The 24783-nt window shown below is 33.1% G+C and overlaps 1 protein-coding gene across 9 annotated transcripts in view; it reads left to right on the top strand.

Moving 5' to 3' along the window:
- LOC143051725 (coronin-2B-like) overlaps positions 1-15595 on the top strand; it is a 55901-nt gene extending 40306 nt beyond the window's left edge. For 6 of the 9 annotated variants that reach the window (XM_076224631.1, XM_076224632.1, XM_076224633.1 and 3 more), the window contains 7 exons: positions 466-578; positions 1259-1375; positions 3498-3736; positions 6372-6513; positions 7080-7100; positions 10025-10102; positions 12006-15595. In XM_076224631.1, the coding sequence (XP_076080746.1) occupies positions 466-578; positions 1259-1375; positions 3498-3736; positions 6372-6513; positions 7080-7100; positions 10025-10102; positions 12006-12155 (860 nt within the window). In that variant the 3' untranslated portion in view covers positions 12156-15595. The remainder of the gene's footprint in view (positions 1-465; positions 579-1258; positions 1376-3497; positions 3737-6371; positions 6514-7079; positions 7101-10024; positions 10103-12005) is intronic. The other 3 variants (XM_076224637.1, XM_076224636.1, XM_076224638.1) reach the window with 3 other exon arrangements.
- The last annotated feature ends 9188 nt before the right edge of the window (positions 15596-24783 follow it).

Raw genomic sequence — 24783 nt, 5'->3', positions numbered from 1 at the left:
CCCCTAAAAATCAAATGGTAGCTCCCTAAATCCAAGAATATTGATGCCAACGAAAATAAATGAATCCACAGTAACACTTAAAATAGAAAGAGGGACATGTGGATTAATTATTGCCAATGTGACAGCTTTTCATCTGATGAGTCCAACCCCTCTTAAAACATTTCAGTTACAGACATGAAAGTAAATTGTCTACTTCTATTAACACACATTTAAATCTCAGTCATTGATATAATGCAACTTCTTGTATAGGTTTAATTTTTAAGTTGAAATATGAATAGCATTGTCCAACAATATGTACTATTTTGATCTGAGCGTCACTGATGAGTCTTAATACTCTTATAAATGTAGATAAAATGCACGTCTGGTGTATAAATTAATCTGAGCATCACTGATGAGTCTTGCTAATGTAACTTGCATATTAAATTATAAACATGGTACCTATGATAACTAATTATATCTTTCCAGGTGTGATGCCAAAGAGAGGCTGTGATACCAGTAGATGTGAAGTAATGCGATTTTATAAACTACACTCAGGCAAAGATGTTATAGAGCCAATATCAATGATAGTCCCAAGAAAGGTAAACTATATACTGTAGATTCATTATTATTCGTTGGATACCAATTTTCATGGATTTCGTGGGTACAGATAAACCACGAAATTCAATATTCAACGAATATGCAAGTTTTCCTTAATCCAAGAAAATTGGTACCCACGAAAATTAATGAATCCACAGTATTATAAATTCAGTATAGAGATTGGTAATGAGGATATGTTATAGAGTTAACACTTGAGTAAAGAGCATAACATAGTCCAAGGCCATCAATGGGTCTTAAGCACAGGGTTAAAAATCCCACAGCCGGAGGTGGACTTCAGCTGGCCAGTAAATGATCATATATACCTGTTCAGCAAAATCATTGCCATTCTAAACTTTCTTGCACTCATTTGTGACGAACAACTGACACAAATTTATATGACATTTATTGATGCTATTTCAGAAAATTCTGCATAAAGATAATGCTATCAAATGCAAGTTTATATATTTCCTAACCTATTCTTCTGCAATTATGGCAATTAAAAATAAATTTAATCACACTATATGGGTAAAACAGACAGATTCAAAATATCTGAAAACAAGAGTAGCAAACATCCCTAAACAATATCATGTCATTGTTATATTGCAAAAGTTGCTTTAAAAATTGCTAACAAAATTGAATAGGTTTATTGTATTCGATATGTAAAAATTATTTTCGTTTGCAGGTTTCTTCACAGTTCCACAGTGATATTTATCCAAATACATCCAGTATGTTACCTTCATTGACAGCTGATGAATGGATAGCAGGTCAAAACAGGGAACCAGTTATGGTGTCAATGATGGTGAGTTATCTCCCTTAAACCTAAACCCTCACTAACAGCTAATGTATGGATATCCGGTTAAAATAAGTGTTGGTGTCAATGCTTTAGTTAGTTTTCTCCCTTATGATAGGGCCACAATTAAAAATATTTTGGTTTGCCCAAACCCTACCCAAAGGTTGAGACAGTGGGTAGGTAGGTAGGCATTTTCTTTCTTTTTTTTCAAAAAGAGAAATTGAAGTATCAGGTGTTTATTAGTCTTCATGCCTATCTGATTAAAAAAAAAACTTCTTCAAATCAGGACAATAAAAGAATTTGAGTAGGCAGCTTTTTTCTGGGTAGGAAGCGTTTGGGCAAACAAACCTATTCTTTTTTATGGCCTAGATATATGCATATATTAAAACTTACTTAAGTTTGTTTGCTTAAAATAGTTTTGCAATCCTTGTTTTCTTGCTAAAAAAATAGTATTTACAACATAAACATTTTTGTGAAAAACAACATTTTTGTGAAAAACAACATTTTCGTGAAAAACAACATTCTTGTGAAAAACAGCATTCTTGTGAAAAACAGCATTTTTGTGAAAAACAACATTCATATTTTGGAAGAAAGACATAGATTTGTCTTGTCTTCATTTTGAACTTTTTTGACCATTTTTCTCATATTTTACTTTAGTGCTTTGCAATTAAAATTTGCAGATCGTCAGGCATTTTTAGGTAACCTTTATGGATTGTTAAAAAACTTGGACAGAAGCTAATCTTTAAAATCAAGAATTAACATCTGAAGGAACGAAATTGATTTTTAGTAACAAATTCTGTATTTTACTCTTTTTTACCGTCAACATTACACTTTTACACCGACAGCAGCATGCACATTTGAGATATTTTTTGGTTACCTTTCATGCTCATTGTATACTACAACATCATAACAATTTTGTAGCAACTCAGTACTAATGAAGATTATGTATCTCACAGTGCTGTCAGGTATAACATCAGAATATAATTTCTGGGTGATGTTTTGATTGTTCATTTTAATTAAAAAAATCAATTTATTATTGAAATTTTTTTCCAAGCAGTGGGACTTAGCAATTCTGTTCTGTTTGTTAGTTTTAATACTCATTCTTGTTAATTGGAATTTTGGGTTCTCAATGCTCTTCAACTTTGTATTTGTTTGGCTTTTTAACTATTTTGATCCGAGCGTCACTGATGAGTCTTATGTAGACGAAACGCGCGTCTGGCGTATAAAATTATAATCCTGGTACTTTTGATAACTATTGATACTCATTCTATTTTACTCCATGTTATGTATAAGTACATCACGACAATATATTTTATAGGACGGTCATGTGACCAATTGTCCCAAGACGACATCATCAACAGCCTTACAGAATCACCATAATGTAACAAGTGTAGTCTAATCAGGCCCGTAGCCAGGAATTTCCAAGGGGGGGTTCGTTGGACTCATGAACCCGACTTTATCAGTCACAATTTGAACAAAATGTTGACTTTAACAGTGCTTATTTGATTTCAAGGGGGGGGTCGTCCAAACCCCCCGAACCCCCCTGGCTACGGGTATGCTAATAGTGTATCACACTCAATGCCGTGGGAAAATCTATGTACTGTAAATTCAGAAATTATTGCGAAAAATGCTACAGGGTTATAATCGAAAAATTTAATCCCGTATTTTTGAAAAATTTTATCAGTATTAAACAGGATTGATCTCAATATCGTGAAAATTAAAATTGCATTGTGTTCCAAAATAACAAAATCGCAATAATAAATACACACAATAATTTCTGACTTTACAGTATATTCAAACTTGCTAGAGTTTTGTTGCTTGAAAGATTTTCAATCTTTTTTGGTCTCGTACATTTTCAATAAACTTCAGTGTGTGTATAGTGATAATTATCTGTTTCTTTTCTTAAAACACTACAGTGGATTCATTAACATTTGTTGGATACCAATTTTCGTGGAATTCATGGGAACTGGAGAATCATGAATTACAAATTTTCTAAAGGAATGTATGCAGACTTTTCCAAAACCATGAAAAATTAAAATATCCACAAATTTTCAAGTTTTCCTCAAACCACAAAAATTGATACACACGAAAATAAATGAATCCACAGTAAAAATTAACAATGTATTTATAGGACGGTCATGTGACTAATTGTCCCAAGACGACATCATCAACCGCAATACAGAATCAACAGAACGACATCATCCATCAGGCTCCAACCATTACAACATATAAAACTGTCAACAAGCAGGGCATGCCTCCAAGAGCCAGTACGATAGATGTACCACGGAGGACAGACAAACGACCTGCATCATTACAGAACTTAAAACGACTCAGTACTAATGAAGATTACGTATCTTATAGTGCTGTCAGGTATAACTTGAGAATTTTGTCTTTTTATGCCCCTGTCGTAGCGAGGGGTCATTAAGTTCTACCCTTGTACGTCTGTCTGGAGGTACGTCCCAAAACTGGTTTCCATTCTCTCACTTCATTGGGCCTGAAAAAAAGCTATAAAATTTATACTCCATGCTTATTACCACTAAACACAGATCAAGTTTGAATTTTGGTTTCCGTTTTCTTTATTTAGTTTGCCTCAACCAAATGTTATGAAACTTATACAAATTATTTATTACCACAAAACTTAGATCAGGCATAGGCGGATCCAGGGGGGGGGGGGGGGGGGGGGGGGGAGGGGGGGGAGGGGGGGAGGGCAGGCCCCCCATTTCATGGGAAAAATTTGGTTGATTATATAGGGAATCATTGAAGCATGACTGAGCCCCCACCCCCACCCCTCCCTTTTAGGTCAGTCAGCGGGCCCCCCCTTAGGAAAAGTTCTGGATCCGCCACTGTCAGGTTTAAATTTTTTATATGCGAGTGTTTGGATAATTGAATATAATTGAAAATTTTCAATCAATACTACAGATCCTTTCAAGGAATCAGTACAAATGAAGATTACTTATCTTACAGTGCTGTCCGGTATAACTTCAGAAATGATCTGTTGGTGAAGTTCTGATTATCAATTTGTTCCTTTCAATCTATTATGATTTTTAATTATCGAACATTTTGTTTGCATTTTTCTAGGAAACTTTAAAAAAGAGCTTCCTAAAAATTTGTTATCAGATTCTTTGCTCATCAACTCTCTGTTAACTGAATACTTTAATTTAATATTTAGAGACTTTGGCTAAACTATGAAATTAAATATCCAGGAAATCCTGGAAAATTGGTAGACAAAAAAATACAACACAGTACTGTTGGAGTTATCTTTCTTTGTCCAGAATAGTAGTTAAATCAACTTAAATCATGACTGTATGTCATTTTTAGCTCACCTGTCCCGAAGGGACAAGTGAGCTTATGCCATCACTTGGCGTCCGTCGTCGTCCGTCGTCTGTCGTCGTAAACTATTTCAAGAATCTTCTCCTCTGAAACTACTGGGCCAAATACTTTCAAACTTTAACTGAATGTTCCTTAGGGTATCTAATTTATAAATTGTATCCGAAGTTTTGATCTATCAACAAACATGGTCGCCATTGCTAAAAATAGAACATAGGGGTCAAATGCAGTTTTTGGCTTATAACTCAAAAACCAAAGCATTTAGAGCAAATCTGACATGGGGTAATATTGTTTATCAGGTCAAGATCTATCTGCCCTGAAATTTTCAGATGAATCAGACAATCCGTTGTTGGGTTGCTGCCCCTGAATTGGTAATTTTAAGGAAATTTTGCTGTTTTTGGTTATTATCTTGAATATTATTATAGATAGAGATAAACTGTAAACAGGAATAATGTTCAGCAAAGTAAGATTTACAAATAAGTCAACATGACGGAAATGGTCAGTTGACCCCTTTAGGAGTTATTGCCCTTTATAGTCAATTTTTAACCATTTTTCGTATATCTTAGTAATCTTTTACAAAAATCTTCTCCTCTGAAACTACTGGGCTAAATACTTCCAAACTTTAATTGAATGTTCCTTAGGGTATCTAGTTTGTAAATTGTATCCGAAGTTATGATCCATCAACAAACATGGTCGCCATTGCTAAAAATAGAACATAGGGGTCAAATGCAGTTTTTGGCTTATAACTCAAAAACCAAAGCATTTAGAGCAAATCTGACACGAGGTAATATTGTTTATCAGGTCAAGATCTATCTGCCCTGAAATTTTCAGATGAATCAGACAACCTGTTGTTGGGTTGCTGCCCCTGAATTGATAATTTTAAGGAAATTTTGCTGTTTTTGTTTATTATCTTGAATATAATTATAGATAGAAATAAACTGTAAACAGCAATAATGTTCAGCAAAGTAAGATCTTCAATTAAGTCAATTTGACCAAAATTGTCAATTGACCCCTTAAGGAGTTATTGCCCTTTAAAGACTTTTTTCACAATTTGTTCATCATGTTGACTTACTTTAAAAAATCTTCTCCTTTGAAACTGCTGTATCAGTTTCAGCCAAACTTATGCTAAATGAGTTTCAGAGTATCTAGTATAAATTTTATATTTTATTTCCTTGTATGTCAAGAAACATAGCTCCTATGGCTAAAATAGAACATAGGAGAAAATGATTATTTTTTTTGGCTTTTGAAGAAAATAGGACGATCCAAAAAACATTTAAATAAATTGAAAAGCCAAAATAATCATTGATGAGAGATTTAACCAAAAGAATTAAGGTGAGCGATTCAGGCTCTTGAGAGCCTCTTGTATATTTTATGATGTATTGTAAAAATGAGTAGTTATTGTTGAAAACTCCATTAGAAATTTGAATTGAGATCATTTTTAGAATAAGGAAAAGGGGGAGGGGGAAAAAAAATTGGTGGGGTTCAATTTTTCTTATTTCAGATTTCAGAAATGAAAACAATACTGTTGGATGCATATTCAACTTCCACTGATCCAGCTCTACATCCAAGTCACAATGCATAAAAAATTCAAAATTACAAAATACACAATACTTGAAAGTTGGGCTGTCATTTAAGTGAACAATAGCTCAAAGTTCAAATTGTGTTTAATATCTTTCAGTGAAGCTTCTGAGAACCACACAAATAAAAATGGTATGACTAATGGCCACAAGGAAGAAAAGAAAGTAACAAAGAGAGGCTGGTCCCCTGTTTCGCCAACAAAAGATGCAATGACTAATGGATTTACTGGTTCTGAACCTGAGGTGATTTTTTATTTAAATTTGTCCATTGAATTATTTGATAACCAAAGCACATTTATTGTTGTTATTCTGTCTACCTGTCAAAAATTTACCCACAATGCTTTGCTTTAAATGTACCTTTCACTTTCTTAAATCAAACGGACCTTTTACACATTTTTTATTCAAACAGACCTTTTTTGCATTTTAATAAAAAATTTGATGTTACATCACAGTTTGAGGTGGATTAATATTATACATTTCATAGATTTTGGTTATTTTTTTAACCCTCACTGCCTTTCTTAAGGATGATAGAACCAAATAAGAAAAAAATACTTTTTGAGATAAAAAAATAAATAGTTTGTATCCTATATTTAATCTGTATGGCCTGCAAATGATAAAAGAATCATTTGTTGGAAATATTACAATTTCTGCCAATTTTAAATCACAGAATAATGTTAAATTAGGGTAAAAATGTGTAGATAAGAAATGGGATCAACAGAGAATTACTGAGACTTGACATATCACATTCTTTCATTTTGTGATTTCATCAATTCTATAATTAGAAAACTAACATAATTTATGTTAATTAGGTGTCATGTGATCGTAGTAATGTAAGTTGCTATAGTGCTGAAGCTTATTGATTGACATAATATCTCTTCATTTATATAACCAGTAGAATCATAACAATTAAAATCCTACTAGCTTTTCTATTTATAGTTTCTACAGGAAATATGAAGATGACCTTTTACCTTTGTCAATTCATTACTTATATAATAGTTCTTGAAAAATTGGTCATTATCGTGATATATGGACTGCCCACAGGACAGTGGTATTGACTAAGATAGTGATAATGACTGAGCCAAAGGGGAGGTCATTATCGCTATCGCAGTCAATACCTCTGTCCTAGGGACAGTCCATGTATCATGATAATGACCAGTTTATCAAGAACTATTATGTTTATTTCATTGAGAAACCATGTTTTGGAAAATTCTTATAATTCAAAATGCCCAAAGCAAACTCGAGTAGTTGTACGATTTCTATGGTAAATAGTGAAGACCAGTCGTAGTAATACTGCCATTCATTTTAGTTTAACTTTCAGTATATAAATACTTATAAACAAGTTTACTATAAATTTATAATTAACGAAAACATATAGTCAATTCAACAACTTATATATAATATTGAAAACAGGAAAATGATTAAAGGGACATATCTCTAAACAGAGAAACCATGCCCCCTGGTCATTAACAGAGAAACCACGCCCCAGCGGTCATTATCAGACAGAAACCACGCCCCACCGGTCATTATCATGTAAATGTTCGTTAATAACCCGTTTTCTGGTCCGTTTTGTTCTGTTAATGACTGATTGAATTTATTACTGAAGAATAATGTATGTCATGTGGCCTCTTTTTATCCAATAAGAGAATCTTATTCTTAACAGATATGAAATAACAAATGTAATGTTTCATATTAGATGATAGCAAACAACAATTGATAAGTCAAATTTTCTATCATTTATAGTTTTGTTTTTCTAAACAGTTATATGTCTACAATTTAATCTTTAGTTAGAACCCTGGTGATTTTATTAATAAAATGAATTTCATTTCTCTTGAATTGTGCTTTTCCTGTTTAACAACATTTATGCTTTTAATTGTATATGTACTTTCAACAAATCTAAGGGGTTGTCATATCAGAACTGAACTGATACTGAAAAAATGTCTGATGGGCCCTCTTTTTGCTATAGCTCAGAATTTTGACCATACCTTTTATTGGGCTGTACATAAATTTACTGGACTATGGTCATTGCTGAAGTTGACCATTACAATTTGGGGTAATATGTGAAAAATCATCTACAGAAGAATGCATTTATATTTTGTTCTGGTATAACTTTTTTACTGAAAGTTGAAAATTAGGAGTAAGAGTTGGTTGAAAATTTGAATGATGAAATTTCATTGGCTAAAAATTTGAATGATGAAATTCCATTGGTTAAAAGAATTGAGAGCTTAAATTTCATTGGCTAATGTAATATTCATCAGACTATATTTTGACACAAAATTGACTGTGATTTAACCTTAAAATTAGGGGGAGTATGTCCCTGTCTGAAACTGTGTATCCATTTAACAAACATTTGGTTTAAATTTTGTGTTGAATATATTGGTTCTTTTTTATGTGGGTCTGAATCTCCTTCAGATATTTAATTACAGTGAAACCTGACTCAACCGAACCCTTTCGGGACTTGAGATTTTGTTCGGTTTTGGCAGGTATTCGGTTTCATCAGGTTCACAATGCATAAAATGTGATATGATTGGTCTTCAGAACAAGTTTGGATTAGACAGGTTTCTGGTTTATTCAGGGTTCGGTTTAATCAGGTTTCACTGTATAACATTATAAAGTACTATCCAACAAAGTAATACAGCAGCCCCATTTGTTTCCACAGAAGAAAAGGGAGATAACTGTACAAACAAATGTTCAGAAAAGGGAGATAACCACAAAAACTAAAACTAAGAAAAGAGAACTTGTGGTGAGACAGTTAATCCATGTTTTGTTGATTAAATTTTTAGTTGGCAATTTCCTGTTTGTTGAAGAATTTTTCATTTTCAGGTTTTACTCAGGGCTGTTCCAAAATTTAACAGGTGGAGGGGAGAGTAGGGTGTTTTTCAAATTGTTAAATATGAATGGTTGCATTTTCCTTTGAATTTTGTAAGAATTATCAATAAAATGAAAAAATTTAATGTATGGGTGGTCAGCGGCAGCAAAATATGTCTCCCATCCTCCCATGTGATAAAATTATGGAACAACCCTAACATTACAAAATTGTTTTACAAATGTTTTTTTGTCAGATCCATCTGTAACTTCAGAAATGTTTGCAATATTTTTAAATATTTTAAAAACTTAATTGAGTTTTTGAAAAATAGAGAAATTTCATTTTAGATTTTGAAATCATTATTGGTTTTTAGTATTTCCTGCAATCATTATAATAGATATTTCTATTTTTTTCTGTTCAACAATCATTAATGCATACAAAACATTTCTGAATTTGCAGTACATAAAATTGTTTTAAATTGAGATATTGCTTTATATCATCCACTGTATTTAATCCTATTATAATCCCCTTAATTTTACATATTTATATATATTTGTATATTAAACTGTAAAGTGAGTCTGATATCTATCTGTACATATTTATAATAAGATTTGTAATTTTTATAAAAATTGAAATTGTAATTGACCATTGCTAGAAAAAAAAATTGATGAAAACAAATGAGTTTTATACTGTCTAATATACTTTGGATCAAAATAGTTTATTAATCTTCTAATTCAATTAGAATTTCATGGCCAATGCAAGCTGTTGCCATATCTCGGAAGTTATAATGGCGTCGGCTTGTCTTTCAGAGAGAAAAAAAAACACAAATAATTTTTTGTACACAATTTGTAGAGAAAAATAGCTCACTTTACAGTACAGCTTCAGTGTATATCTGGTCTGCACAATATAAACAAATATATAAAGCTTTGTTCCTGTCGTCTGCTTTTGTAGAAATTTCATGTCAAGAAAGTCTGGTCAACTCCGCCTCCTTCTGCTCTTCCCTGTCAATCACCACTTAATGACGTGGAGGTGGGTATCTCTTCCACTTTTAGTTCTGTTCAAGCCGATCTGGTTGAATAACAAATCCTCTTTTCATGCTTTGCTCACAAGGATCTGACATTGTTCTTTTTGACCGTCTGCTATGAAGTACTCTTTTTAGATAATTTGGAAGCAGGAATTTCATTGGTTAAAAAGTAAAAGACTGAAATGTCATTGGTTGAAAATTTGAATGATGAAATTTCATTGGCTAAAAATTTGAATGATGAAATTTCATTGGTTAAAAGAATTGAAAGCTTAAATTTCATTGGCTAATGTAATATTCATCAGAGCAGAATATTTAGAATAGGGCATTGTTAGATCCTTGTAAGTATACCTTGGACATCAGATTTGTATTTCAACCAGATTGTGCTTCGGCCAAAATGATATGTATTTGTGGTTCTGCCAGGTTCCCTATTTTTTGGCTTCCTGTTTTCATTTTTCTTAGCTTTCAAACCTGCACAATAATCTTGCACTTTTCTTTACTTTACTTATGAAAAACTTACCCCAAATTTCTTTGATCTTGTAATTAGAACCATTAATATGTATTTTATTTTGCCATGATATTTTTATGCTATTATTTGACTTACCCTTTATGTCTTTAAAATGCAGTCCATAATTTAATTATAATATGTGTAAAATACGTATATTCTAGAAAAAAGTCCAATTTCAGATTTCTGATGTTTTTTCCAATTTGATACAAAATTAGAGCAAAAAAAGATGGAATTTTTTTTGGGCTGTTTTGCAAAGAAAAGCAGCTCTAAAAAATTAGACATTGTATTCCTCCTTATGCAAAACAAGTGGAAAAAACATGGTGTATTGTAGTACTAGAAGATCTGTCTATCGTAACACATACAAAAATCTTTTAAAAAATCAGTCTCGTTTATACTGTGTGGGTTCATTTCTATTCGTTGGATACCAAACTTGATAGATTTCACTGGTATGAAATTTTAAAATATTTGCAATTTGCGGCAAAACTTAAATACACACAAACAGGTGAGTTTTCCTTATTCCACCAAAAAATTGGTACCTTTTTTTTTGGAAGATAAATGAATCCACAGTATACTTAACTTGAATAATTCAAGCCCGTTAATGTAGCCTTCGTAGATCAGCGGAATATAACGACTGAATTATTCGGGTTACAGTATATTGATTGGTTTAGTTTGTTGTACTGTCCAAATTTTGATAATTCCTGTTTTACTTTGTATAATGTATTATGTATTTTATTCAGAACTAAAAGTTCATGTTTACATAATTTAATGTTGGATGTAACGGGTCACCTGATTGGCTGATGTTATTTTGTTATCAGCCCATAGACATAATTTAGTCATGTGACTGTGACGTCATCAACGTTTTTTCATGGTTTTCTACGGTTTAAAATAGATAAAATTATAAGAAATGACTGTAATATTTTTTCTGTCTATTCGAAATAACATAAAAAATGTGGTGCACACTGTTAAATAACTCGCTACGCGCGTTATTCAGTGTGCACCAATTTTTTTATGTTATTTCTTCATAGACAGAAAAAATATTACAGTCATTTCTTAAGGGGGTAGACCTTGGTTCAGGGAGATAACTCTTTAAATCAGTTAAGCGTTTGTAAAAGTCAAGTTTATCAATGTATTTTAAGCATTTACCTGAAACAGATTGGAAATAATCTATGTATCCTAGAAGCTTAGAACATATTTATGAAAATGGCTGACACAAACGTACTGAGGATTTTAAGAGTTATTTCCCTTAACCTAGGTCTACCTCCTTAAATAGTTAATATTTGAGCTATATATGTTGACAAGACAGCATACCACAAGTATTTGAAATATGACACAATATTACATGTACTTATTTTTTAATGATTTTAAAAAGCACTTGTTGTCATAATCATATTTTCTATTTATAGTTACAGAAAGCTTATTTCCAACAATCAGAGGAAATCAAGAGTTTAAAAGAACAAGTGAAATTAAAAGACAAAAGAATCAGACAATTAGAGGATGAATTAAAAATATTACGGACTCCTTCAGACTGTGGTCCGGGTCAGAGTGATTGCTGACCTTTGACACAAATCTGATTGTAAAGTGCAAAGGTCATGGTCAGAGTTACTGATAACCTCTGACATAATTCTTATTGTAAAGTGCAAAGGTCAGCGTGATCTTACACAATTCTGATTGTAAACTGAAGTGCAAAGGTCATTTAATCATGGGCTTACTGCAAGAATCATTTTCATCCCCTTGTATGCAGATAATTGGATGAATCAAGCACAAATGCAGGAGGGTCTTGGGATTTTTAAGCTTACTTGACCCTAGAGCCGATGTTAGACATTGTCAACGCTTAGTGTCGAAACCTGTTCTCCGGTATCATCAGATATCCATTCGATATAAACTTTTTATACCCACACTTCATAATCTTATGTGAGAGAAAAAATTGAAAAATCTTTGAACACCTGGCTTTAAGAGCTATTTCTTCAATCTGATTACCTATCCTAAATATTTTAATCTAAAGAACTGGTGATGGAGAATTGGATTTCTTTGATGGGCTTTTTAATTTATTGTTAGAACTAATAGCAAGGTCAGCAATATACAGTTGAGTCTATTGTGAAAACAGGTGGTACAAGTAAAGTCTATGTATTTGTATTTAGTTAAATTAATATACCAAATTTAACCTCAATGGTATTTATTACCCCCTAAAAAGGATACCCAAGTCCTTTTAGAAATGCTTGTAAGATTTTTTCAAGAAAATTCTTTTTTTGAAGAAGAAGAAAAAAATGTTTTGTGGTATTTTTCAGAACCTTGGTTGTAGGATTTTTCCTTTGATAAGTTCCGTGATTTTCATTCAGAATGTTTTTTATGTGGAATTACGTAATTAATTAATACAAAAGGAACAAAAGTATTTTTTGCTCTGCTTAATAAATCTGGTAAAAGAAAGATAACTCTGGTTGTGATTGAAAACTTCAAAAAATATATGAAATATTTTGTTGTTTAATATTTGTTTCTCTCAGGCTTATTATTGTTTTAAAAGTTGCTTGTTATTTTTATAATTTTCTAAATTCCCAATATTTTGTTTTAATTTATTTTTTATATAACCTTTTTTCTGTTTTATGATGTATGTTGTCTTTTAAAATGAATTTAATTTTAAATATTTTTTGTTTAAATAAAAAGAAAGCACCCAAATTTGAATTAATACTAGTCATAATATTTTTTTATTTAGTGCTTATTATTAAACTGAACTTTAGAGAAAAACTAAAGATCTGAGTTTAATTTTATTTATTTTTATGTATGAAAACGTTTTATGTTTTTTTTTTTTTTTAAAGTGCGAAGATTCTGAAATAGATCTACAAGAAATAGATTCTACATGTATACTTCAATTTACAAAATCATTTGTATGTGAAAAAAAAAATATCTTAATTAAAATTTCATTAGTAGTGCAAGGTTTAACTAATATTATGGACAAAGGAAGATAACTCTAATTTAATCCTTGCCTTAATTTGTTTTGTAAAGGAGTAGGTCCGGTAAGGGCCGATTTTGGCCCCAAATTTCAGTTTCATCTAACGAGATATTTGGGACACTTTTTAAACACTTAAGTGTCTATTTTAATTGATTCGATTAGTTTATGCTAAAGATTTTAACTGATTCAGTCATTAAAAACGCTCCAATTGAAGCTTAAATATGAAAAATCTATCAAATATTCCAAAAAACGTCACTTTTCAGATGGTTTTCGTCAAAAATGAAAGTGGCCGCATCCGTGTTCATCCTCAACCTTTATATATGTTATGTATTATCATCAAATACAACTTACATTTCAATATTATGAATGAACACGAATGCAGCCACTTTCAATTTTTACTGAACCTACTCCTTTTAATTTTAAGTCCTCACAGCAATCTTTATCCTTCAGTGATCCCTTTGTAACTGATGCAATGTGCTAATCATTGCTTTATGAATTCAGTGAATTTATCCTGGCTGTTTGACAAAAAGGTCCAGAATTTTATGGATTGAATCATTGTTCATTGTTTTTCAGAATGGTATCAGAAAATCTATGTTTCAAATCCAATTGTGACTGCATATACTATAAGTACATGTATATTTTCAAAAAATTTCGCTTAATATTTGACTATAATTCTAGTTTTGTTTGTAAAGTCTTATTTCATTGGTGGGCATTTTTTTGAACCAAAAGTGTATTCATGTGTTAACCTGCTAAATTACATCATAGAATGAATCCCAGCAGAGGAAAACTAGTTCCATGCAGGTTGGGTGTTAAAGGAAGTTTTGATCTGGAGAAAATTTTATTAAAATGTTGATTGTATAATTTCAAGTACATTTATTGAAACGATATGTTAAAAGGTTCTTTAACTATTTTTTTTTTGTCCTATGTTTAAATCTTTTAGCTCTGAATTGCAAAACTACGTATTTCAAACTACCGAAAATTTTATTATGATCAATAGTTTGAGCAAAAGGATATTTTCAAGCTACCAAAATATGTTATTGTAATCATTAAATTGAGCAAAACATGTATTCTCAATTAATGCAACTATTACACATAATCTGAACAAGTGAAAATTGTATATTATGAAATCTACCTTAAAATGTATTCCTTGTTTTAAAAATTCCAATAGGGAACATAAGTACGGTGACCTATAGTTGTTAATGTCTGTTTCAGTTTGGTCTTTTGTGGATAGTTGTCTCATTGGCAATCATACCACATCTTCTTTTTTATATTTACGTTATTGTAGTAATAAACCAATTTTTAAGACAAATTTATACTCAAATAATTCCCGTTTTTACATGTAATTCTAGATCTGGTATTTTTTTATTTTTGAGCAGAAAATGTTCATGTAGAATTATTCTTTGAAAGAATCATGTTCAGATTCATGGGACCATGGAAACCATAAAATTAAATCATTCCAAAATTGTATTAATATATGGAAGTAAACATTTTGTGAAAATTTCAGAAGTCATATTATTATACAATCGTTTCGAGAGGATTCAATCTCTAACAAAATCTGAACTATTTACATTCACGCTATTTCAATAATGGCAACATGCCTTAGAATGGCCCGCTCATGTTTCAGAGATTCCCTTAATAATCAAATTTTTCCCATAAAAGGGGGCGACACCTAAATCAGCATGGCCCAAAAACCACTTCACGGCACTTGATCTGCTTCTGAATAAATTGATTGTGAAAATTGTTTTACTCTTTTCTAATTTACTCTGTTTACACACAAAACTTTTAAAAATAATTTGTATTAATTAGCTTTAAAAGTTTATACAGTGGTACTTTCTTTAAGATTATATTTTCTTTGAATGGTGGAAAGGTCATAAGGTCGTACATATTGTGATGCCTATTATTTGCTTATGTGAATGACATTTGTGGATGTGATTATATAATTCTAATTATGCAAAATGTACTCTGCTTTGAGTAGTATTCCTTTTATATGAATATTTAAATTTTATCAAAATGTTTGTGAAAAATGTGCAAATAAATGAGGAAATTCTGCTTTTTTTGTTTTCTTAAAATATGTTTATTAGTTGTCTTATCTTAATTTTTTCCATCAGTTGTAGCGTGCTCCTCTGAAGTGCAGGAGGTTATGAGTTCCCGTGCCATCCATCCAAAGGCTTAAAAATAGACTTTTGCTACTTTTCCACCAAGCACAGGGGACTTTTTATTCAGAAACTATTGTCATTCATTTTATTCTTACAAATTTTTTTTAAATGCTGAAAAATGTGAGTTTAGTGATTCCAAAGCTAAATTCAGATACATGTAACAGATATTAAGATGAGAGTTTTTATTATTGCTATACTCAAGGAGTCTGATTAATTAAATCCTGGATTAACAGAATTTTGGAGTTAGAGCTGAGACTGAACAGCCTGGAGTCAGAATGATGTGTCTAGTTGGGTCGCCGAACAGTCTGGAGTCAGAATGATGTGTCTAGTTGGGTCGCCGAACAGCCTGGAGTCAGAATGATGTGTCTAGTTGGGTCGCCGAACAGCCTGGAGTCAGAATGATGTGTCTAGTTGGGTCGCCGAACAGTCTGGAGTCAGAATGATGTGTCTAGTTGGGTCGCCGAACAGCCTGGAGTCAGAATGATGTGTCTAGTTGGGTCGCCGAACAGCCTGGAGTCAGAATGATGTGTCTAGTTGGGTCGCCGAACAGTCTGGAGTCAGAATGATGTGTCTAGTTGGGTCGCCGAACAGCCTGGAGTCAGAATGATGTGTCTAGTTGGGTCGCCAAACAGCCTGGAGTCAGAATGATGTGTCTAGTTGGGTCGCCGAACAGCCTGGAGTCAGAATGATGTGTCTAGTTGGGTCGCCAAACAGCCTGGAGTCAGAATGATGTGTCTAGTTGGGTCGCCGAACAGCCTGGAGTCAGAATGATGTGTCTAGTTGGTTCGCCAGTCAATGACATGTTTCTGCAGACTGTTACTTTGTTAAATTGAATACAAAATCCAGCTCATAAGTCAGTCTAGTATGGTTTATTTTCGAGCCTTGGACTTGAGTCGAAAAAGCGAGACTAAGCGATCCTACATTCCGTTGTCGTCGTCCACAAATATTCACTCTGTGGTTAAAGTTTTTGAAATTTTAATAACTTTCTTAAACTATACTGAATTCCTACCAAACTTGGACAGAAGCTTGTTTATGATCATAAGAAAGTATCCAGAAGTAAATTTTGAAAAAATAAAATTCGATTTTTTCCGTATTTTACTTATAAATGGACTTAGTTTTTCTGCGAGGAAACATTACATTCACTCTGTGGTTAAAGTTTTTAAAATTTTAATAACTTTCATAAACTATCTTTGATTTGTACCAAACTTGGACAGAAGCTTGTTTATGATCATAAGATAGTATCAAGAAGAAAATTTTGTAAAAATAAATTTCCACTTTTCCGTATTTTACTTATAAATGGACTTAGTTTTCTTCCAGTTAACATTACATACAGTCTACATTTCAGTTATAATAACATTACATACAGTCTGCAGTTAAAGTTTATAAAACATTTATAAGATTCATAAACTATCCTGGATTTTTTACCAAACTTGGAAGCTTCTTTCAATCAAAAGTCAGTATCGAAAGGGAAATTTTTATTGATGTTTTTCCTCATTTTTGTTGAATCTGCGATTAACAGCAAAATGAGGCGAGACACTGAGTTCCGTGAAACCCTTACGAATTTTATTCAGATCAAACTAGCATGTACATATCCTGACTATTTTCCACTGGACATTAAAAAACAATTCATTCTTCACATTTGGTAAAAGTCTCTACAAAGCCCTTGGTCATCTTCTTCAACAAAGCTCTAGGTTATTTAGTTTAATGCAGGTCAAAATGTTTGTGAAAACTGCAAATAAATGAGGAAATTCTGCTTTGTTGTTTTCTTACAAAATCATCATAAGCTTTCTTATATTATGGTTACCACCCTCCATGTTTTTGTATAAGTGGTGTCATGGTAGCTTGCTTGCCTCCTAGGTCAGGTATAAAGCAAAGACAAAGAAATATTTGATTTGCAGAATGTAGCAAAAAGATCAAAGATTCAAGGGCGGATCCAGCCATTTTAAAAAGGGGGGGGGGGTTTTCAACCCAGAGTAAAAGGGGGGGGGGGGGGTTCAAACTATATGCTCCCATTCAAATGCATTGATCGGCCAAAAAAAAAAGGGGGGGGGGGGTTCCAACCCCCGAAACCCCCCCTGGATCCACCACTGAAGATTGGTTGGATTGGAGTTGAATAATGTGTTAGGCAAGGCTGATATGTCAAATGCTTTTTTTGACTATTACCTTCTTTACTAGAATTTAAAAAAACCCAGATTCAGTGGGTCAGTCTAGAACAAGGCAAGTTTATATTTATATCAAACTAGCATGTTCTTGTCTTTGTATATCCATTTAATTTGCCACTGGACTAAATCCTCCAATTATGTGTGAAATATTTGTTACTGGACATTAATTCCATTCATCACCATTACCATGTTACTCAACGATAAATTTCTGCATGTTTTTCAATATAGTGTGGAAAGTGTGTTACTTGCCAATCTTTTTTATACCCCTTCCAAATTTATTTCTTCATGTTTTATGCCTCAAATAGCAAGTAGGGGGATAAAATTACACTGTGAAAAAAATTGATTCATGAATTTTAAAGTAAAGTAGTGATTTGGTCCAGCTGAAAAAGGCCAAAAATAAGTATTTCGGAAGCTGTCAGAAGATTTCAAGACCCCCTGAACATAAAATTGTCCATATTTTGAGTTAGAGCCGATGAAGTTTTCTATAATTTTGATATAATTTGTCCCAAAAGTAGTACATAACACTGTAAAAATATTATTGAGAAAGCGCAGGTTTTTTTTTTTTTATATTTCCATTTATTGTCTTAAAGAAATGCACTACGAAATAACTGTGTACTCGAACCAGCAAATAACAGAATATAAAAGACATTATTATGTGGGGCACAACTAATACACAAACTCGGTGATGATTGCACTGTCAGTCAATCAGACTTAACACAATTTATCACCGCATTAATATCCACACTGATCTGTGTCCATAGATCAGTGTGTCCACATTTGTACCATTTAAAAAAATATATATGTTTGAGAAAAGGATTAGAGAATAAATGGGCTGAAATTTAGAGATTGGATGCAATTAGATTTTATAAAGAATAAATGAAGAATGTGTCTATAGGCCACAGATGCCATCGCTGTTGAATATGCATGAGTCAACTTCCACATCCAAATGCAGTATTCACGTATTTAAGACTAGTTTGGGATTTTAAGCATTGTGTATCAGTTTCATACCATTTGGTTGAGGCACACTAATGTTAGAGAATGGAAACGACAGATGTAGCAATTTTTATGCTGAACGGCTTAAGTGACGACACACAATTTCGAACTTGATCTTTCTTTTGTGGTAATCTGTATTTTGTATCAGCGCTTGTGGAGTTGGTCCCCACTAGAATCGCAAATGTCATCCAGTTCAAGGAAGGGATTAATAATACATATGTACTTATTTATTTAATTGAACAACATCTTGAAATGATATATCACAATAGAAAAAGAAATGAAATTCATCATCTATGACTACATTTTTACACAAATGAAGACTTTTTTGTATATTTTTTTTAGTTCTGAGAACAAAACCACAACCTTACCCTAACAAATCAAAATAAAAGCCCTTAGTTCAAACATTTTGAATTCGACTTGTGATCACTTGTTAATGTAGCATTTCCTCACTTTGCACTGCAATACATATTAATGAGGCTAGTAATGACCTTTATCGTCATGCGTCAAAATTGGGCACTTCCGGCTACCGTTAGCGTCAAATTGGTTAAAATTTTACCTTAACGTGATTCGTCAGAGGTATCAAATAATTATCATTACCGTTATTTTTTTGAGAAAAATTACCGTGATTCGTCAAAAACAGTTGATTTTTTTTAATCTTCTAAAAGAAAATGTATATTTTGTCCTCGTGCACAAAAAAGATACCGTTAACGTCATTTGGTAAGAATTTTTACCGTTATTCGTCCTGAAGGTGTCCCCATTACTACCCTCATTAAATTAAGCAAACGACATGCACGAAGTTTTCTCGATAACTCGTCCGATTCCGTTCCTCCGTCTTAGGAGTAACAGATTTACCCGAGGATTGCCGAGTGAAAATTCTCCATAGACAGAAAAATAGTTGGTGTCGGTCGTCTGACCACTATTACTGGAATGTTTTCTTTTATCCATTCTTCAAGTTTATATATTGGTTGAGTGAGGTCTTCATCTACTTTTCTGTACAAATATCCAAGAGAAATGTGGAATTTCAATTTTGCATCCCTATTGTAAAAGTTATCTGCACACCACGATCTAAGACTTTTTATTTTACCTATTTGTACCGAAGACGTTAATTGAACATCCATTACAATTCCTGTCGAAGTTCTTTTAATTTTTGAAATAGAAACTTGTATTTCGTTAAGATCTTTAAATTCTTCGATTTTATTTGATATCTTTAAGAGAGCAGGTTTCATTACACCATTCATTGTCTGACTCTCGGCTTTTTGGTGCTCGCCCGCTCTGATCAATCTGATATGGATATAATTTCTCTCGCTGATTCCACATATTATAGACTGTCATGTGATACGTTGTATAGTTTAGAGGTTTGTAGTACTTTGAAATAGGTGATGAATTGAATACTTTATACAATTCAATTAGTTTTGGTGTTGGGGAGCTACCATTTGATTTTTATGGGGGGGCTAGGATGAAAAATTTTGTCCTGCATATTTTTTTAGTTGTAATCTCTGTCCTGCCTTTTTATTTTTCACTCTATTCGGTCCTGCCTTTTTTTTTAATAGATTGTCCTGACTTTTTTTCATAAATTGTCATCCTGCCTTTTTTTTTTGCAAAGTGTCTCATCCTGCCTTTTTTTTTACTCAGAACTCCTGTCCTGCCTATTTTTTTCAAATTTCATCCTAGCCCCCCCCCCCCCCCCCCCCCCCCCCCCCCACATAAAAATCAAATGGTAGCTCCCTTATGTCACACATAGATATGATTGAATAAGCGAGAAACGGAATGTAATTCCCTAATTCATCTATCTTGTCTATTTTTACGATCTTGTGCCTTTTCACATCCGGGTATACGTTCACGTACATCAAATATACACAGACACAAATAAAAATCCCGAATATTATCTGACGCAATTGTTTCATTATCTCTTCACCTTTTTTCATCATGTCATAAAATAAAATATATCCAGCCTTTGTCGGTCATCCCTTGACAACAATTGCGGAAGATCCTAGTATATGAACTAGCTTACGGGACTTTTCTGTCGGTTATTCACATAAATTGACAATGGAAAAACGCAGACGACAAGTTGATTTTGAACCAGGATATAATTTACATACATTAAATGTAAAAATTAATATAGCGAGACGACATAACAAAGTTTAAGTTATATTTACCATATTTAGATATTGAGTGGGGTGATGCGGTTTTGGGATGTATAATGTCATGAGAAAAGGTGGAGGGGGATTTGAAAAAAGGGGGTGGGGGTAAAAAGTGGCGATCTTATTACTGAAAAATCAGCCTCCTGCAACAAACATTTGCTGCAAGTCTGCTGCAAACTTGCTGCAGACTTGCAGCGAACACAGAGTCCGTGTTTGCTGCAGGTCTGCTGCAAACAATTTATCATGCAAATAAGTGTTTGCGGCATCCCTGCTGCAAATGAGTGTTTGCTGCAGACTTGCTGCAAACATATTTTTGCAAATTAATCTTTCTCCTGCGTGTTTGCTGCAGACATCTGCAAACATTATTCAAAGGGTTCCTGCAACTTTTTGTTTGCAGCAGACCTGCAGCAAACATTTCAGTTCTATAAGGGATCGATGTGGGATATCAAAGTCTGGGGAAAAGAAGGATGACAAAGTTCATTAAATAAGGAAGGGGTGCCAAGATTTTGGTATGCGTGATTATGGGAAAAAGGGGGGGGGATAAAGTGGCGATGTGGGGCATAGGTGGTAAAATAAAGTCAAGTGTAGATGGAAGACTGAATGTAGTTTTTAGTACAAATTCACTTTTTAGTTATATTCATCAAATTAAGTAACATGTGTGTGATGTGGGGTGGAAAAGGAGGGGAGTGGCGATGTAGGGTATAGGTGGTAAAAAGATCTTGGGGGGGGGGGGAGAGGATGATAAAAAGTGGGAAATAACAAACAAAAATACATAAAGAGAGATTTGGGAAATGAGAACCCCAAGTCACCCCCTCTTTATCATAGGGAGACGTCTCGACAGAATGTAGTCAAGTAAGTACAAATTCATTATTTAGTTGCACTCATTAAATTGAGATTGAGAAAGGGGGTGACTCGATTTTGGTATGCGGGATATACTGAGGGGTTAAAACAATTGGCGATGTGGGGCATAGGGGGCGGGTAAATAAATCTGTAAAAAGGAGGATAAAAAGTGAGAAATAAAAAAAATAAAAAAAGAGAGATTTGAGAAATGAGCATCCCTTGTCATTCCCTGATTATTAAGCGAGCAGACGACAGAAAGTATGTCTTTCAACAGAGAGTGAGACTCACTTTTAGTTAATACTTGACCATATTGAAGAACTATTGACCATATTGAAGAACACATCCCTTGACCATATTGAAGAACACATCACCACATTTACACATTCTAATTACATGAATCAAAAGGGAGGGTCAAAATTAAATCAGAAAGGTTTGCATACAATTCTTGGGTCTATCCTAAGTAAAAATGATAATATTAGGAGTAGCCAAAGAGCTATCGGAAACAGTTGCGGATTCTGGGTGCCATTTTGAACTTTTTATAGTAGGTATGCTATGAGTGAGTCGCTGCGAGTCATTTTTATATACTTACACAAATACTTAATTGCATTTAAAAAATAAATTCTACATCTGATTGATTTTAAACACTTATGATATAACCAGCAACGTTGTCATATATTACATCTATATATATTTGCTGACCTTTTCATAAACGAGAAATCTGGAAAAAAAACAGAGGCGGATTTAGGGGGAGGGTGCCCGGCCCCTCTTTTGTTGGAAAATTTGATTGGTTATAAGGAATCATTAAAGCATGACTGGAGCGGGTCCCCTCTTAAATAGTCAGTGCCCTCCTTTTTATGACAAATTTCTGGATCCGCCACTCAAAAAGACATATTCCAACGTCAAATCCCTACCAAGCATTACAGACAGTAAGTGCCCCTCCCCCTTATTATTTTCAGATCACATATTGATTATATATGTCTTTTATTGAACTAAGGGGCCTCTGGTCTTAGTAATCTTACTACAGTATTACTAGCCCTCCCCTAAAACTACAACAATCAAATATTTTACGCAAGTATAGGACGCTCAGAGTATATACATTATGTATTAAGGAATTATGAGTGTGGAAAGAGTTTACACATTCATAAACACGGGCGGATCCAGCCATTATAAAAGAGGGTTTCCTAACCAAGGATAAAGGTGGTGGGTTTTTTTTTTGGGGGGGGGGTCAAAGTATGTATCCCAATTCAAATTCATTGATCTTCATAAAATGTGAGGGTCCCATGCAACCCCCGGATCCCTGGATTCGCAAAGACTTAAACGGGGGTCAGGATTAAAAATAATAATTTAAGGACCCCCTTACATTACCCTCATGTTCCTCACCACGGTAACATCTATCCACAGTTGACCACAAGTAATTGTCATTTATTGAATGCATGATAGATTGATGTTTGCCCAATGTCCAATGGTCAATATCTCAACATTTTCAAATTGATATCAGGTGAACAATTCCAAATCAGGTTGTAAAAATTATCTAGCGGAAGAATATGACTTAATTTAGACAGTCACAGTCAAAAGAGACCAAATGACACAGATATAAACAACTATAGGTCATCGTATGGACTTCAACAATGAGTAAAACCCATACCGCAAATCAAACAACACTTCCTGTGGTAGATTTCAAACAAAAATTGATATGTTTCAATATATATTATGATTCTGAGAAATAGAGAAAACCGCATCAGAGCTTAAAGGCTTAAAGGGGTCTTGAAATCTTTTGACAGCTTCCGAAATTCCTAATTTTAAACCTTATTCATCTGGACCAAATAACTAGTTTACTTTAAAATTCACGACCCATTTTTTTCTTTTTACATTGTAATTTCATCCCATAACTTGCTATTTAAAGCATAAAACATGAAGACATAAATTTGGAAGGGCTATTAAAACATATTGGCAAGTAACACACTGTCCACACTAGGGCCTATTATGGCAAGCCGTTCTCGTCAAAACTATGTTTAAACCATTTTTCGAAAAATTTACACACTGAGAATTACAACAGAGCACACTGAGATTTAAAAACTTCAAAACGCACACTGAGAATTGAAAATTACACACTGAGAATTGAACATTACACACTGAGAATTAAAAATTACACACTGAGATTTCATAAAGACGCACTGAGATTACAAAAATGAAAAACGCACACTGAGAATTGAAAATTACACACTGAGATTTCAAAAAGACACACTGAGAATAAATAAACTGAAAACACACACTGAGAATTTGAAATTACACACTGAGAATTTCAAATTACACACTGAGAATTTAAAATTACACACTGAGATTTGTGCGCACTTTTTATGCCCACATATCTAATTTAGCATACTTAATCTGAATCTATTACAAGCTTAATACAACAAGAGGACAGAACTCGTTAGTTCTTCGATTTGGTTCCAAATTATTAATAAAAAAAACTTAAGAAATACAAGAACAAGAAAAATACCCACTTACTCTTATTACAAAATAACAATCTGCAAAAGAATGCAGTGACATGTTTACTCAAGTGTCTATCATAGCATATAAACGTAACAAAAATATAAAAGATTAACTAGCGAAATCAGGGAAACAGTTGGAAGACTTTTGAAAAGAGACCCACGGTTTTAAGTTTAAAAAAAATCCCGATACACTGGTAGTTATGATCTGAATTATAATAGGCAACAAACTTATGAATATGAGCGATGTCACTGTGTATCATCGCCACCGGAAATTGGGTACTAACGAAGCGGAGAGAAATAGAAAAAAAAAGTAAACAAGTTAAGAATTCATTCAATTTAGAGCATTTCCACTCATTGGATGAGGGTGCCGCTTAAGAAATGATTTTCTGATATATAATTCTTTAAATTATAAGGCAGATAAGTACAAAATTAATACAAGATTGTGTGTAATAC

Source organism: Mytilus galloprovincialis, chromosome 11 (assembly GCF_965363235.1).
Source record: "Mytilus galloprovincialis chromosome 11, xbMytGall1.hap1.1, whole genome shotgun sequence".
NCBI lineage: Eukaryota > Metazoa > Mollusca > Bivalvia > Mytilida > Mytilidae > Mytilus > Mytilus galloprovincialis.
This window is presented reverse-complemented; position numbering and strand designations above follow the sequence as displayed.